This window comes from Papio anubis, chromosome 1, assembly GCF_008728515.1.
Source record: "Papio anubis isolate 15944 chromosome 1, Panubis1.0, whole genome shotgun sequence".
Classification (NCBI taxonomy): domain Eukaryota; kingdom Metazoa; phylum Chordata; class Mammalia; order Primates; family Cercopithecidae; genus Papio; species Papio anubis.
Window position 1 is genome coordinate 64007226 of NC_044976.1, and position 16084 is coordinate 64023309.

General features: G+C 35.8%; 1 protein-coding gene across 4 annotated transcripts in view; it reads left to right on the forward strand.

Moving 5' to 3' along the window:
* The window catches only part of LEPR (leptin receptor), a 64599-nt gene that overhangs the window by 33707 nt on the left and 14808 nt on the right, over positions 1–16084 (forward strand). For all 4 annotated transcript variants that reach the window (XM_031669585.1, XM_031669581.1, XM_031669582.1 and 1 more), the window contains exons 8-13: positions 1551–1750; positions 5091–5239; positions 6273–6432; positions 6540–6622; positions 12366–12582; positions 14325–14507. In XM_031669585.1, coding sequence (XP_031525445.1) covers positions 1551–1750; positions 5091–5239; positions 6273–6432; positions 6540–6622; positions 12366–12582; positions 14325–14507 — 992 coding nt within the window. The remainder of the gene's footprint in view (positions 1–1550; positions 1751–5090; positions 5240–6272; positions 6433–6539; positions 6623–12365; positions 12583–14324; positions 14508–16084) is intronic.

Consider the following 16084-nt stretch of genomic DNA (forward strand, 5'->3'; position numbering starts at 1 on the left):
TAATTGCTACTTTAGCCATTTAAATATAGTATTCAGAGCAAACATTGGCCCAATAAGTTATTTCAAACCAGAGGAAAAAGAGTTTATGGCAAGTTTTTCCAGCCCATGGCCTGGGGCCCCAAGTGGACCAGGATGGCTTTGAATGCGGCCCAACACAAATTTATAAACTTTCTGAAAACATTGTGAGATTTTTCTTGAAACTTTTTTTTTTTTGGTTCATCAGCTATCGTTAGTGTATTTTATGTGTGGCCCAAGACAGTTCTTCTTCCAGTGCTGCCTAGGGAAGCCGAAAAATTGGACACCCTTGCTTTATGGGTTCTGAGGTGGAGTGTTGTCTAGGACTCACTTATACAATTTAAAAAAAATTTTTGTCTCTGAGAAGATGAGGAATATACGTGATTATATAATTCACATACATATCTGAAGTTGGTATTATATTAATTTGTATTAATTTGAATTAGAAAATTATATTCATCACGGATTTGTGATGAAATTTAATTCTTTCTTTAAAGTGTGAGGAATTTGCCTTCCTTGCCACCTCAGGAATGTTCCATGACTACTTTCATCTATATTTTAAATATTCTCTCACTAATATATAGTGTTAGTTTAATTTGCAAATTGTTTTTAAGTTCTGTCTCTAACTGGATCATTTTCTCCTTTTTAGAGCATTTATTTCATTTGCATCCCTACTTAGTGTCTAATGAAATATTTAATAAGAGTTACTGTCAGTTTCTGTGGAAAGATATAGAACTGGGATATAGCTGGGAAAAATTTAAAAAATGCCTTTCTAATAAGAACATCTATTGTTTTAGATAGAGTGCAACTGTCTGTATTTTATTTAATTATTTTAATTTAATTTAATTTAATTTTATTTTTGAGACAGTCTCCCTGTGTCGCCCAGGCTGCAGTGCAGTGGTACCATCCCAGTTCACTGCAATCTCCGCCTCCCGGGTTCAAGTGATTCTACTGTCTCAGCTTCCCAAGTAGCCAGGACTACAGACGCGCATTTATAGAGACGGGGTTTCACCATGTTGCCCAGGCTGGTCTAGAACTTCTGGGCTCAAGTGATCGGCCTGCCTCAGCCTCCCAAAGTGCTGGAATTACAGGCATGAGCCACCGCACCGGGCCTCCTGCCTGCCTTTTAAACCTGGGATCCCCAGTCCCCGGGCCACGGAGCGGTACCTGTCTGTGGCCTCTTAGGAACCCGGCCACACGGCAGGAGGTGAGAGAGCAGCATTACTACCTGTGCTCCGCCTCCTGTCAGATCAGCAGTGGCATTAGATTCTTAGAGGAGCAGAACCCTATTGTGAACTGGGCATGCGCTCCTTATGAGACTCTACTACCTGGTGATCGGAAGTGGAACAGTTTCGTCCCGAAATCCTGAACCATTTCCCATCCCCCATTTGTGGAAAAGTTGTTTCCCGTGAAACCGGTCCCTGGTGCCAAAAAGGTTGGCGACTGCTGTTTTAAACAACAAATCAGAATTCTCAGGTATCTTCTTGTTACTTTTATTAATGTATGCTAATTGACTATTTTTGTATCTTTTAAAGGAGCAGCCTTTACTGTTTTGATATTCCATCTATTCATCGCATATCTAAGCCTAAAGATTGCTATTTGCAGAGTGATGGTTTTTATGAATGCGTTTTCCAGCCAATCTTTCTATTATCTGGCTATACAATGTGGATTAGGATCAATCACCCTCTAGGTTCACTTGACTCTCCACCAACATGTGTCCTTCCTGATTCTGTGGGTATGTCAAGCTGTGTTGTGTCTTCATTTGTGTTAGCAGATTTGTATGCAGATTGATGCAGGTTTAATGTTATATTTTGCCATTTTCTGATCACATTAGATTTTGAAAAGAAAATTGTTCCTGTTTACAGTGGTATTGAGAAAATCAGCCTTAGGAAGTTTTACACTTTTGAATTCATTTCAAATTATTTATAGTAGGCTTTTTTAAGCAATAGGAATATTTTCTGCATACTATTAGATGAAATACATGGGTCTTTATGAATGAATTTTAGTAATGTTTTTCTAAATAAGGCATTATTTTACGTTTTTGTTCCAGTGTAGTTATGAAAACATGCAGTATTTTTACTCCGAAGGTTTGATTTGAATATTCTGAGGGTCTCAGTAATCTGAGTACTCATAACTCAAGCCTTTAATTTGTGAGGATATGTAGGGCACAGAAGCATTTAAAATAGCTAAATTGAAGTGGAGGAAATAGACAACAATGACATACATTATATTTTAAACATTCTTTTCAAAAAAAACTTTTGATTTCAAAGATATTAAGAGAGTCCTTGGAAAATGTGATATATTCTTTCAAGTTCATTGTGAAATATCTGAGAAATGATTGTGCAACAGGAATGAAAAAATATCTTTTGGTGCTGTTATGTATGTATAACTAAGGAGGCTTTTGTAAATATTTTCTAATATTTCAGATATCTTATATCTGAAAACAAAAACAAAACTGGGATTTTCAGTGAATTTTCCCCTCAAATAAAATATTCCTCAGTAGGAAACACCTTAGAATAATGTTCCATAAAAATATTAATATATGCTATTTAGTTGGGGGATTATGCCAAAAATCAATATTTGAGTCATTGTTTTTCAATTAATTAATACACATTTGAATTAAAACCTATATCCAAAAAATACAGAATAAGATTGTTTTAATTATTAGATTTCTTTTTCTATATAAAGTCCCAATGAATTCTCTCCCCACTGTTTAATTCCATTTAAGTGATTTTTACTGCAGTGATACTTAATATCCTAGGATAGCAAGGAACCCTCTTACACTCCCCCAAACATGCACAGATAACAACACACTCACTTATAAGACATGACAAATGCAGCATGGATTCAGTAACATATGTTACCTGAATAACCTTTGGTGTTATCCTTTTCAAAACTAAAATAACGAATTTAGGTTGGGCTTATGTTGCCTACTTAGTACTAGAAGGTAATGTGGAAACTCAATGTTGGGATCCAAATGCCAACTCCACCTATTACTAGCCTTTAAATCTGCACTAGCCACATAGGCACTCTGTCTGTTTTGCCATCCATAAAATGTAGACAGCTGCCCATACTTTCCCAGCATGGGTATTGAGGGAATCACGTAACTTCAAGCATATCCTTTCTGCAGACTGGATATTCATTGCCAGTCTGCAGAAATGATACGCTTCATATGATTCAGTTAATTGCAAACACAGATTTAACCTCGTACAGTCTCTTGAGTATTGATACTTCTTTTCCTGACAAGAAATGATCAAGAGGTGAAATACAGTATATATCATCTTGCTGGGTTGGTGGAGAATGCCTTTTTGGTCTATGAAGAATTGAATCATCATGACAAACTTTACACGAAGGAAAAAGTTTAGGTATTTTTGTTTTCAACAGTAAAAACTACTATTGTTGATTGCTTAAAAATGATTTTAAAATACCATATGAAAGGGAGACTATACCTTTACACAGTGTTGGTTTTTGGCAAGTGAGACTTGGAGCAAGAGAATAATAAACACCCATATTGTGCCAATCCAGGTGTTATGATTTCCCTGTGAATCATAACAGTAGTATGGTTTACAAGACATGGGGAAATAAATCAAGAAGGTAAACCCTGGAACTCTCTTAATTTTTCTTACACAGAGTGTCTACATTTGGCCTTAGTTATGGTTTGGGTTATTTAGGTTTCTTTTTGTTGTTGGTGGTGGTTTGGTTGGATGGTTTCATACATTAGCCCTTCGGCTTCCCTTTTTGCTACTGCAGTTGTTTTCTGCATACTCCAGCCAACGGCCATCTCTCACTTTGGATTGTCCATTGGAAGGGGTGACTGTCAAAATAATGACCAAGAGGAGGGCCATTCCAACTGCAATCCCGGAGGCCTCTGCTATACCGGGCATCGACCTTTTAGGTTCTGGGTCATGGGCAGGTGTGGAGGGCATCCAGTCTGAGCAGTTCTGGAGATGTTCCTCAGGAGAGCAGCTCTTTACCAGTTGGTATGGATGTACTTAATATTTTTAACAACTGTTTTGGCATACCAGCTGAATATATGTCCTCTAAATGGAATCTTCCACTCTTAGTACAGATAATCAAGACATGACTATGTAAATGTAGTATGCCATAAAATTGATGCTTGGAGTCATAACAGAGTTAGGGCTTCAGAGACACGCTGTTATGCTTGGGCTTTCAGGCTTTTAGTTTAAAATATGCCACATTTCCATATTGTCATCAGAAAGAGTGGCCCTCAAAGTTAAAAATTAAGAACTTGGGGAAAACTTACGTAGTGAATCTAAGCCTAAGCTAAAGTTTTTACTTTAGCTCTGAAAGCAGCATCATAAAAAGGTGATAGGAAAACAGGGAAGATAACCTTTTTCTTTGCATTTCTGTGATTTTTACATTATGCCTACATGACTTGCTTATATATATATGTGTGTGTGTGTATATATATATTTAAAATAGATTCCTATATATGTAATAGATTCATATATATATATGAATCTATTTTAAAAATCACTTGCTATTCAGATCATCTTTGCCTCTATTACTGCCCGTTAAAAGCCTGTTTCCCTCAGATTATAGAAAACCAAGGCTTTGCTCTGAGATACTATCTCTGACCTTGATCTAGAAATGTTTAATGATACACATCAGCATAAGAGTTTCACACTCACACGTGGAAGTTGATGCAGTCCATGGTTTTTTTTTTGTTTTTTGTTTTTGTTTTTTTTTTTTTGCCTCTAATTAAAGTTCAATGGAGAACCGTTTGTTATTGATATTTAGCATGGGTTCAGCGTGGTGTCTTTTGCATGCAGAGCCAATGGTTCAATTTCTAATCAGGTACTACTGTTAGCTTGCTGAGTAACATGGATAATGTATTGACTTTTTTCAGTCAAGTCTTTATTTGCAAAATAGTGATAAATCCCTCTTTTAATATATCACATAAAGTAATAGGGAAACAAATGAGATAATGAGTGAGAAAGTTATGAAGAAGATATTGCTTGATGAATATAGAGGTATGAAAATATAACACAATGTTTTTAGGCATTATTACTATTTAAATTACCATCACTTAAAACTGTTTTAAAAATTTCTAGTGAAGCCACTGCCTCCATCCAGTGTGAAAGCAGAAATTATTAAAAACATTGGATTATTGAAAATATCTTGGGAAAAGCCAGTCTTTCCAGAGAATAACCTTCAATTCCAGATTCGCTATGGTTTGAGTGGAAAAGAAATACAATGGAAGGTACCTTTTACTTAGAACTTCAGCTTTCCTCATTAAATGCTATTTTTATAATATTTAAGAGTTCAATTGCATTAGATTAATTTTATTGGCATAAAAGTACATTCTCTTGTATTCTGTAGCTATTTTCATTAAATAGATTTGCCTAAGTCTAACCTTTTTAAAGAACAAAGTTTCCTGAAATCCATCATTCCCTGAAGTGTGTTTTATAGAACACAGGTCTTATATTATGTTCCTTAGAAAAAGATTAAATGGTTAAATCAGTTTAGGAAACCCTGCATCACTGTATCTTCCTTGTATAGTCACAGTATACATATTACATATTCAAGGTTTGGAGAGTTCCTTCATTAAAGAAAAATTTGTGACCTTATTTCATTTCATGTTCCCCAAACTAGTTTTTTTCCAAGGAACTGTTGTGTCTCTAACATCTGTTAATGTCTTTTAGTACATACATGTTTGATGGAATGCATTTTGGGAGAAGCTGCTTTTCAAACAAACAGAATCATTCCCATAGTGCCAAGGGTGCCTATGATGGCATTTCACATTGGCTTTGTGATGGCAGCCTGCAAAGACCTAGAAATATCAGAAACCCTTATTATATCATTAGATCACAATGATATCAACTAAAACAAATGTGACAGTTTAGCTGCTATTGAAGGATACTGAATATCAGTGATTTGCTACAGTCGGTCCTATCTAACCAATAGGTTTAAATTCTTAGAACGTCTTTGTGGGTAGAGGATTAGTGGACAGGGATTAGTAGTAGGATAAAGAGAGTATTTGGGAAACAAGGTTGCGAGTAAACCAGTTCAAAATCTTGTCATTAGCAAGGGTGTGACAAGATAAATAAGAAAATCCTTGACTTGAAGGAGTTTACAATCCTAGCCTAATTGTGACTATTTCTGAAGTCAGAAAACACAGAATCAGTTCTCTTAATTTTGGAATAGTGTTAAAATTTAAAATAAATGTACTTCAGGGCCCTTTAGATACATATGTGTTGGTAATGAGCAATGTAATGCTTTGACTTATTTTATAGATGTATGACGTTTATGATGCAAAATCAAAATCTGTCAGTCTCCCAGTTCCAGACTTGTGTGCAGTTTATGCTGTTCAGGTGCGCTGTAAGAGGTCAGATGGATTGGGACTTTGGAGTAATTGGAGCAATCCAGCCTACACAGTTGTCATGGATATAAAAGGTCTGCAGAGATTTTGTAAATGTGTTTTGAAAGTACATAAGTGTATGCTTCAAATATGGCTGAAAAAGATTCCTTCAAAAACATACACGCAATTTGTCGTTTTGCAGTTCCTATGAGAGGACCTGAGTTTTGGAGAATAATTAATGGAGATACTATGAAAAAGGAGAAAAATGTGACTTTACTTTTGAAGGTATTCCCAATTTTAACATTATTCTTAAATTGTATTTTTATACTCTTAAAAAATTTACTTCATGGTCCATAATCCTGTTATTAATCTTTGGAAAGCTCAGCAATCCTGTATTTTCATTTCATTTATGAGATGTATTTGCAGAGAGCTAAGATGTACAGTGGCTGAAGCACTGGCATAGTGTTAGGAGACTTTCATTTTCTTCTCAGCTTCACGTACTGTAGTTATGTCAGTACTATTTTGGCAAAGTTACTTAGACTCTTTGGGCCTCAGTTTTCTCATCTGTGTAAATGTAAGATTGAACTAGATGATACGTAATGTTTCTTGTAGTCTAAAAATTGTATTCATATTTAATTCTGAACAGTGTAAATGTCACCTTCCCCACAAACCCCAAGGGCATCAAACACATGACAGAGTATTCCATTTATGTGATGGCATATAAACAGTGGATATTCCGATATATGATAGCTGTGTAGCCTAGTAATTTTCAAAGTATCCTCTCCCAAATGAATTGATTTCTATTTCAAGTGAATAGTTTATTTGGTCAGTAAATGCCAAATTTTAGATTGATTTGGGAATACAACACATGAAGTCAAATAGTATTTCTGTCACTCCAAATGTGAATTGTAAGTTTAATACCCAAGGTTGAATGAGCACACGTTTGAAAATGGTTTCCTGATGAAAGACCAAAGCCTATGTAAAAGTTGTGGTATATAAGAATTTATGTTCATTTGGTTTCTAAATCCAGTTACTCTATAATTTCATTTGGTTAATAATCAATGCAATTTCTAAACTTTTCCATTTCAATACTTCTTAAAATAATCTTTTATGATTTTATCTTATTTCATTTCTTTTATTATTGCTATCTTTAAAAAATTTAGTTTCTTTTTTTATTGCTCTCTTTTCTTTTTCTAGCAAACAATTCCTTCAACACATTTTAATATTTCAGACTTAAAGTTAGCGTTAAGAACTGACAGACATTTATGAGACATTTGTTGTATTCTGAACATTTCATACATATCTCCACCTCTCGGGGAATTCAGGGCCTGTACTCTGAGAGACTGAGTGGGCGGTTGAACCCACCGCGGAAGGGGGCACTGCTGAATAAGAAACAACAACCTTGCCCGACAGATTATTTTTCTCATATTTTTGGTTTTATCTCCATGGGAGTGCTCCAGATATCTGCAAGTTTCTACAGTGAGGGATAGGCAGTGATGTTCCTATGTTTGTGGTAGGGCCAGCTTTGAGCAGAATTTAAGTAGCTTTTCTTTATCTTTGATTTATCCTTTCAGAGCTGTAGTCAACAGCCCGTTGCCTAGGCTATAGCTACCCTCTCCCATCGCAACATACTCTAGAACAAAACAGTTGTCTTTCTCCAGACAGTTCTTATATTTTCCTCATATCATGAATTCCACATTTCCTCAGCAGTGCTGCCAATAGAAGTTTCTGTAATGATGAAAATGGTTTATATCTGCATTGTCCAATATAGTAGCCACTAGCCACACATGGTTATTAAGCACTTGAAATGTGCCTAGTGTGACTCAGGAACTGAATTTTAAAGTTTATTTAATTTTAATTAATTTAAATTTAAATGGGTGCAAGTGGCCAGTGGCTGTCTTTTTGGACATCAAAGCTCTGTGGTTTCTTTTAGGATGATGTGTGGGAGGGAGACAGTACCCTTGCTAATCTACCATCTTTGCAGAAACTTGAGTGCCTTATATTAATCAAATTGCCTTTCATTAATTTTGTTTTGTGCTGTTTTTTTGTGGTTTCCTAAACTGAGATAATAGTTCAATGATTACGGTTCTCCAAGTCTATGCTTCTTAAACTGGGATAAGATTTGCTTAAGGAGTAAGCCACAAGGCCACAGGATAAGTATGGCACTTTAAAAAATCATTTCTCTGGCATTTCAGAAATATTAAACTTTATGTTAAGGCAGTTTTAGAGTTACAAAAAGATGGCAAAGATAGTACAGAGAATTCCTATGTATTCCCACACCAAGTTTTCTCTAGTATTAACATCTTACACTAGTGTGATACATTTGTTACAATTAATTAAGCAAGATTGATATGTCATCATTAACTCATCTGTAATTTATTTCAAATCCAAATTTCCTTAGCTTATACCAAATGTTCTTTTTCTGGTTCAGGATTCCATCCAGGATAGCAGATTACATTTAGTAGTCATACCTCCTTATGCTTCTCCTGGTTGTAAAAGTTTCTTAGACCTTCTTTGTTTTTATGAACTTCACACAGTTGAGAAGTACTGGTCAGGTATTTTGTAGAATCTCCATCAAACGGGTTTTGTCTAATGTTTTCTCATGATTAGATTAGGGTTATGGGTTTGGGGGAGGAAGATCGCAGATGTAAAATGCCATTCCATCACATCATATTAAGGATACATTCTACCAATGTGACTCATCATGGTTGATGTTCACCTTGCTCGTCTGGCTGAGGTAGTGTTGTCTGGTTTCCCACTGGAAAGTTACTCCTTTTTCTCCTTTCTCCATTTTAGTTTTAAAAATGAAGTCCCCATGCTTAAGGAGTAGGAGCTATGTTCCACCTACTTGAAGGTAGAGGACCTACACACATTATTTAGTGTTCTTCTGCATGGGAGATTTGTCTGTCCTCTCACATTAATTAATTTATTTATTCAATCATTTATTTATATTAGTATGGACAATGAACATTTATTTTAGACTTGGGTCATAATCCAATACTACTTTGTTTTGTTGCTCAAAATATTCCTGCTTCAGTCATTGGGAGCTCTTTTAATTGACTCATGTTCCTTTGACATGCCCCCATCATTGTGGGGTTTTTTATTTTAATTTTTGAGTACTGGTAAGTTTGACTTTATTAAAATTAAAAACTTCTATTCACAATAGCAAAGACTTGGAATCAACCCAATGTCCATCAGTGACAGACTGGATTAAGAAAATGTGGCACATATACACCATGGAATACTATGCAGCCATAAAAAAGGATGAGTTTGTGTCCTTTGTAGGGACATGGATGCAGCTGGAAACCATCATTCTCAGCAAACTATCGCAAGAACAGAAAACCAAACACCGCATGTTCTCACTCATAGGTGGGAACTGAACAATGAGATCACCTGGACTCGGGAAGGGGAACATCACACACCGGGGCCTATCATGGGGAGGGGGGAGGTGGGAGGGATTGCACTGGGAGTTATACCTGATGTAAATGACGAGTTGATGGGTGCTGACGAGTTGATGGGTGCAGCACACCAACATGGCACAAGTATACATATGTAACAAACCTGCACGTTATGCACATGTACCCTAGAACTTAAAGTATAATAATAATAAAAAAAAAAGAAAAAAATAAATAAATTGATTTTCAAAAAAAAATAAAAACTTCTGATCTGGGAAAGACTGTTAAGAGGATGAAAAGGTAAGGCACAGACTGGGTGAAAATATTTGCAAAAACACACATCTGATAAAGGACTTATAACCAAATTACACAAAGAAATCTTTAAGATTCAACAGTAGGAGAACAACCCAATTAAAATGAAAAAAAAAAAACAAAACCAAGTATCTGAAGAAAAACCTAACCAAAGTAGATATACAGATGACAAATATGAATATTAAAAGATGTTCAACATAATTAATCACCAAAGAGTTGCAAATTAAAACAAGATACAACTCCACACCTATTAGAATGGCCAAAGAAAAAAAAACCTGACAATACAAATTGCTGGTGAGCATGCAGGGCAGCAAGAATTCTTATTCATTGCTGGTGGAAATGCAAAATGGGACAGCCACTTTGGAAGACAGTTTGGTAATTTCTTACAAATTTAAATGTAGCCTTACCAGCCATATGATGCAACATTGCAGCCTCGGTATTTACTCAGGTGATTTGAAAACTTAAGTCTACATAGAAACTTGCATATGAATGTTTAAGCAACTTTAGTTATAATCACCCCAAATTAGAGGCAACTAAGATATCCTTCAAAAATGAAACGATTCTGTATACTTCTGAAATGGTGGGTGTATAGCACTATGCATCTGCCAAAACTCCTCGAACTTCATAGCACAAAGAGTGAATCTTAATGCATGTAGATTAAAAAAAAAAATCATTTAGGAGGTTGAAGGATCCCAGGATTGACTGTAGACTGTGACAAAGGAATCTACTCGTATTATAAGCGTATGAAGCAACTTCACTGAAGGTGGTGGGAGAAAAGGCCACTTTGGAACTTGAGGGGAGTTGTTGGAAATGTGTGGATCTCAGGACTAAAGGCAAAAGAAACTACATAAGCACTGTAGTCTAGTTGATATAGTTCTCACAGGGCTATGGGCTAACAATTATGGTACTGCTCTACATGTACACTGGAAGGGGACAAGCAAGTAAATGGATGGTGGACGGTGGGACCCAGATTTCTCACTGTTGGATTGGGAGGTTACACACAAGCACAGGATGATACATGTGGCAATGAATTAGAGTTTGGGGTACAAGTATGAACTTATATCTAGCTTAATATAGATATAGATAGATTCTGGTTTAGGATGCAGGTACCTCTTCATGATTTGTAAGCTAAGAGGGCCTAAAATCCAGTAGTAAGGCATGTGCCCAGACTTATTTCTAATACCATTGTTCAATAACGGAAACAAGGGCTGTTTAGAGAAATGGCTAATTTTAGGGTTGGGGCAGAAAATACACGAGATTAGCCTGGAGGATCTTGTAGTACCAGAAAGTAAGGAAGTTTAACATTCTCTTACTTGTTGGTTACCAAAAAAAGTATTCATTAAAACTGACATAGATTTTTCAAATAAAATGCAAAATTTACATAACTTTGAGACGTTTCTTTCTGGGGGTGGCTGCTAAAATTTTACTTCCATCCTATCCAGATGATTCTTGGCAGGGATACATGTATATGTGTTTATTTTTCTCTGCCTTAGAGGCATCTAACTGGCAAGAAATTGAGATGTACTGTTCTAGTCTATGATATACAGTCCAGCCTTCTCTGGCTTTATAAGGGATTGCCAGCATTTAATCTTACCTGCCACAGGTGAAGTTGATTGGGGAAATGGGGTACATTGTTAACCTCTGTGGAACATAAGAATAGAATTGAACTAGATACCTATTTTACATTGGAATCCTTAATGACCTGATATTATTATGTTTTAATTATATGACAGAAATGCTGGGGTGCCATAGACACTGTTTTGATATCCTCTGTTACTCGTTAACCTTTGCAGACATTCTTACATTCTAGATAATCTTCCAAGCATATCAGAGGAAAGGAAAATGAATGACAAATCTTACTATGATTAGTATATGATGATGAACACCTTCACAGCTCCTCTTGCTGCTTTTCATTGTCTGAGGGTTATTCCTTGTTTGCTTTTTAGATGAGAAAACTCTCTACCCCTTATCAGTCTTTCATTTCTCTAAAACTAGAGTGAAACTTCTTGGTAGAAAAGTGTCTTGATCATATCCCTACTTTATTATCTTCAAATGATTTATTCTCTGGGCCTTAGGAAAAAACCTCAAAAAGGGGAAAATAAGTTTGCTATGCTCTATAACCATCCAGATACCTTCATGGAGACTGTGACAGAGGCAGACTCTATCCCATCCATTTCCCCAGCCTCTCAGCCTTGTAATAGTACCTGCCCTGATCTGGCCCCTGCCTCCTAATGAGAAATGTAGAATGAGAATTATGTGAGCTCAGTTAGTATAAAAAGCACTGCAGCCCTTAAACTAATCAATTTCTATATTTACTACAGCCCCTGATGAAAAATGACTCATTGTGCAGTGTTCAGAGATACGTGATAAACCATCATACTTCCTGCAATGGAACATGGTCAGAAGATGTGGGAAATCACACTAAATTCACTTTCCTGTGGACAGAGCAAGCACACACTGTTACGGTTCTGGCCATCAATTCAATTGGTGCTTCTGTTGCAAATTTTAATTTAACCTTTTCATGGCCTATGAGCAAAGGTAAGAAGAGGTACAGAGTAGTAGTCCATTGCCTCTTTTAATATTTAACTTTTGCAAACTCTCGTATTTTAAATTATCTTTCAAGCAACCTGCAATTCTCTGCATCTGAAAGTCTCTCTTTCACCTTTCATCTCTCCTTTGTCTGGAAAAATAACAAAGTACATTGTACAATGATCATGTAATACAGTCCTTGAGTTTTCATGTGGGAGAACATTGTTGTAATGGTATTATAATATATGAGAATGTTTTAGTGAATCTAATACTTAAATCTTTTGGACCAATGGAGATCTTTAGGTCAATAATTCTCTCTCTCTATATACATATACATGTATATATTTATATTCACACATACATGCATATAAATATGTAAAAATAAGTTTATATCATATGAAATATATATTTAACACTATGTAAAATAGTAATAGCATGACATATGGATGCAGGTTAATTGCTGAGACTTAAAATTACTATGGACTTCATTTAATGTGAGTGACAAACCTCCTTGCATTAATTTTGATATATCTGATTAATCAGAGAATTGAGACCCACTTTCAATAGGCGTTTCTACTCTAGGTTACATATTCAAAATGTAAATTTTTAATGGCAAACACAAATTTTCTGTGTCTCTACCAATCTATAGAAGCCTTTCGAAGTGTTACCTCCTTCTTGAAATCTTTGCTTATTGCTTTAATTGAATATGCCCTATCTCTTCTTTAAATCTCAGAGTCCTTCCTGTCTTTCTTAAAGTATTTTATGTCCTGTTTTACATTATGATTACCTTTGTATGTATAGTGTAAGCATCTTACGAGTTCCATAGTACCCAGTTCAATGTTTTACGCTTAACATTTTCTAAGTATATATATTCTAGAAATATCTGTAGAATGCCTCAGTTGGGTAGGTAGTGGGAATTGTAATGTGAGAGAAACTATAATGGTTGGAGCATCCAGAGCCAAATAGGTAAGACAGGTATTAATGAAATAATCATATAAGTGAATGTCTATTTGCAAACTGAGATAAGGGCCTACAGGAAAGGAATATAATTTTATGAAAGGAAAGAAAGGAACCTGACCTGGCATTGAGATTCAGAGAAGCCACCTTGAGGAAGTGGTACTGAACTGAAATCTGAAATGTGAGTAGGAATTAAACTTCCCCAAAAGATGTAGGGGAGGGCAGGGAAAGCATTGGCTGCTAACACGATCAGCCAGATCAAAAGTCAAGGGCACATGATAGAAAATAAAGAAAGACAAAGGTGACTTTGGTGTGGAAAATCATGGAAGGCAGAGAGGTAGGTTGAGACTTGGCCCTCAGGGCCTCGTAAGCATGATAGGAATTTTACCCTCAAATGTAGAAATCTGCTGGAGGCTTTTAAGTGGGATGCTGTACAGATGGTGTTAAAATGAGAAGATTTGTGCTTTGAGAGTATCACTCCATCAGTGGGAGAGGATGGTTAATCGGCTTGTGCAGTATTCCATATGAGAATGCCTTTTCAAATACATCACAAAATTGCTTTTTTAAGGTTTTAGGTAATACCATGTTTCTCTTCAATATCATATATTCCCATATCTCTGTTTAAATGACTCTCATGATATAAAAATAATTGTCATATATTATATTTATTTATGTAAATTGTCTGTCTTCTCTTCCTTATCCCCTTCTTTAGTAGGTTATAAGTTCCTCAAAAGTATTAGTAGATTTTTTATTAATTTTTAATTTAAAAATTGATTTCCTTCTTTTCCCCTCAGTAAATATCGTGCAGTCACTCAGTGCTTATCCTTTAAACAGCAGTTGTGTGATTCTTTCCTGGATACTATCACCCAGTGATTACAAGCTAATGTATTTTATTATTGAGTGGAAAAATCTTAATGAAGATGGAGAAATAAAATGGCTTAGAATCTCTTCATCTGTTAAGAAGTATTATATCCATGGTAAGTTTACTATACTTTAATGAGTTGCTCTCATGGATTATATGACACTACAGATTATTAATTCAATTAATATAACCAGTTAATGAAAACTTCAGAAATATAGATGATACTACCATCCTAATACATATAATCCTATAACCTTTATCAAAACATTTAATTCTCTTTCTCTTCTTTTCTTTTCTTTTTTCTTCCTTTCTTTTTTTTTTTTTTTTTTGGACGGGGTCTCTCTGTGTTGCCCAGGCTGGAGTGCAGTGGAGCGAACATGGCTCACTGCAGCCTCTACCTCCTGGGCTCAAGCTATCTTCCCACCTCAGCTTCTTGAATAGTTGGAACTATAGGCACATGCCATCACACCCAGTTAATTAAAATTTCTTTTTTTTTTGGTACAGACAAGGTCTCACTGTGTTGCTCAGGCTTGTCTTGAACTCCTAAGATCAAGTGATTCTCCTGTCTCGGCCTCCCAAAGTGTTGGGATTACACGCATGAGCCACCAGACCCAGACTAATTCTATTTCCTTTGACATTTTCTCATTTTAATATTTTATACAGGGGATATATCATGTCAATTTTCTCCTCAATTTTTTCTACCATTGTTTTTAGTGGTATAGCATTTTATTCCAAAGTCTACTTGAACTGTTTGAGATTATGTTGCTTCCAGCTTTATCTTTTCTTAAATCATTTTTTAATAGCTTCTGATATCTTCTGCCAAATTGTTTCCTCAAACTGTGTACCACCTTATAAGGCCACTAGCAATGAGTGGGAATGCTAGCCTGGTCACAGGAGCTAGAACTGGGTGACCTAGACCAGGGTATTCTTCTAAAGGTAGACCAGTTATCCCAGGAGGTAAGTCAAGTACAAAGTATAAGTGCACAAGACAGCATTTCTAAGTCTGAGTAAGGATTGAGGGAAGTTAACTAGGGAGGCTAAGGATTGCTATGATCTTATTATACAATATCATACTAAGGACTCATACCATTATTTTATATCAGGGACCTAGAATTTAGCATCAGGGTACATTTATTTGCAAATTGTTGAACTGAATTTAGTTCATCACCACTGCTGCCCAGGTGGTTACTCTCTGTGCTTTTCTTTAAAACTTGAGGATATAAAATTTAGGCTTCACAGAGATCTCCCTTCTTCTGGATATATTCTTCTAGAATATTCATATATTATTAGCATTTGTGAAAATCATGGATCGATCCATCTGGAGCTTTGCTGTAGGGTTGGTCATTTTCCATGGATCAAAATCCCAGATATTGCAAAGGGTCTCGTGGTCTCTACCACCATTTTGTTTGCATAGGATTTCACAAGACTTTAGTCTCCCAGCTACCTTGAATGGAATGGGGAAACTAAATAAGCTGAATTCCTATAAAAAAAAGGAATATTGCCCACTTTGGGGGTAAGGGAGAGGTAGTAGAACATATTGCTCTGGAAAAGGAAATGAAGGAAAGAAAAAGCTCATACACCCTGCACTTGAACAAATTGGCTATCACTGGAACATGGCTTTGAAAAATTGCAATCTTCTGTCTCTGGGTAAGATTTTTTAGAAAAATATTTGGAAAACTATTGTCATTACTA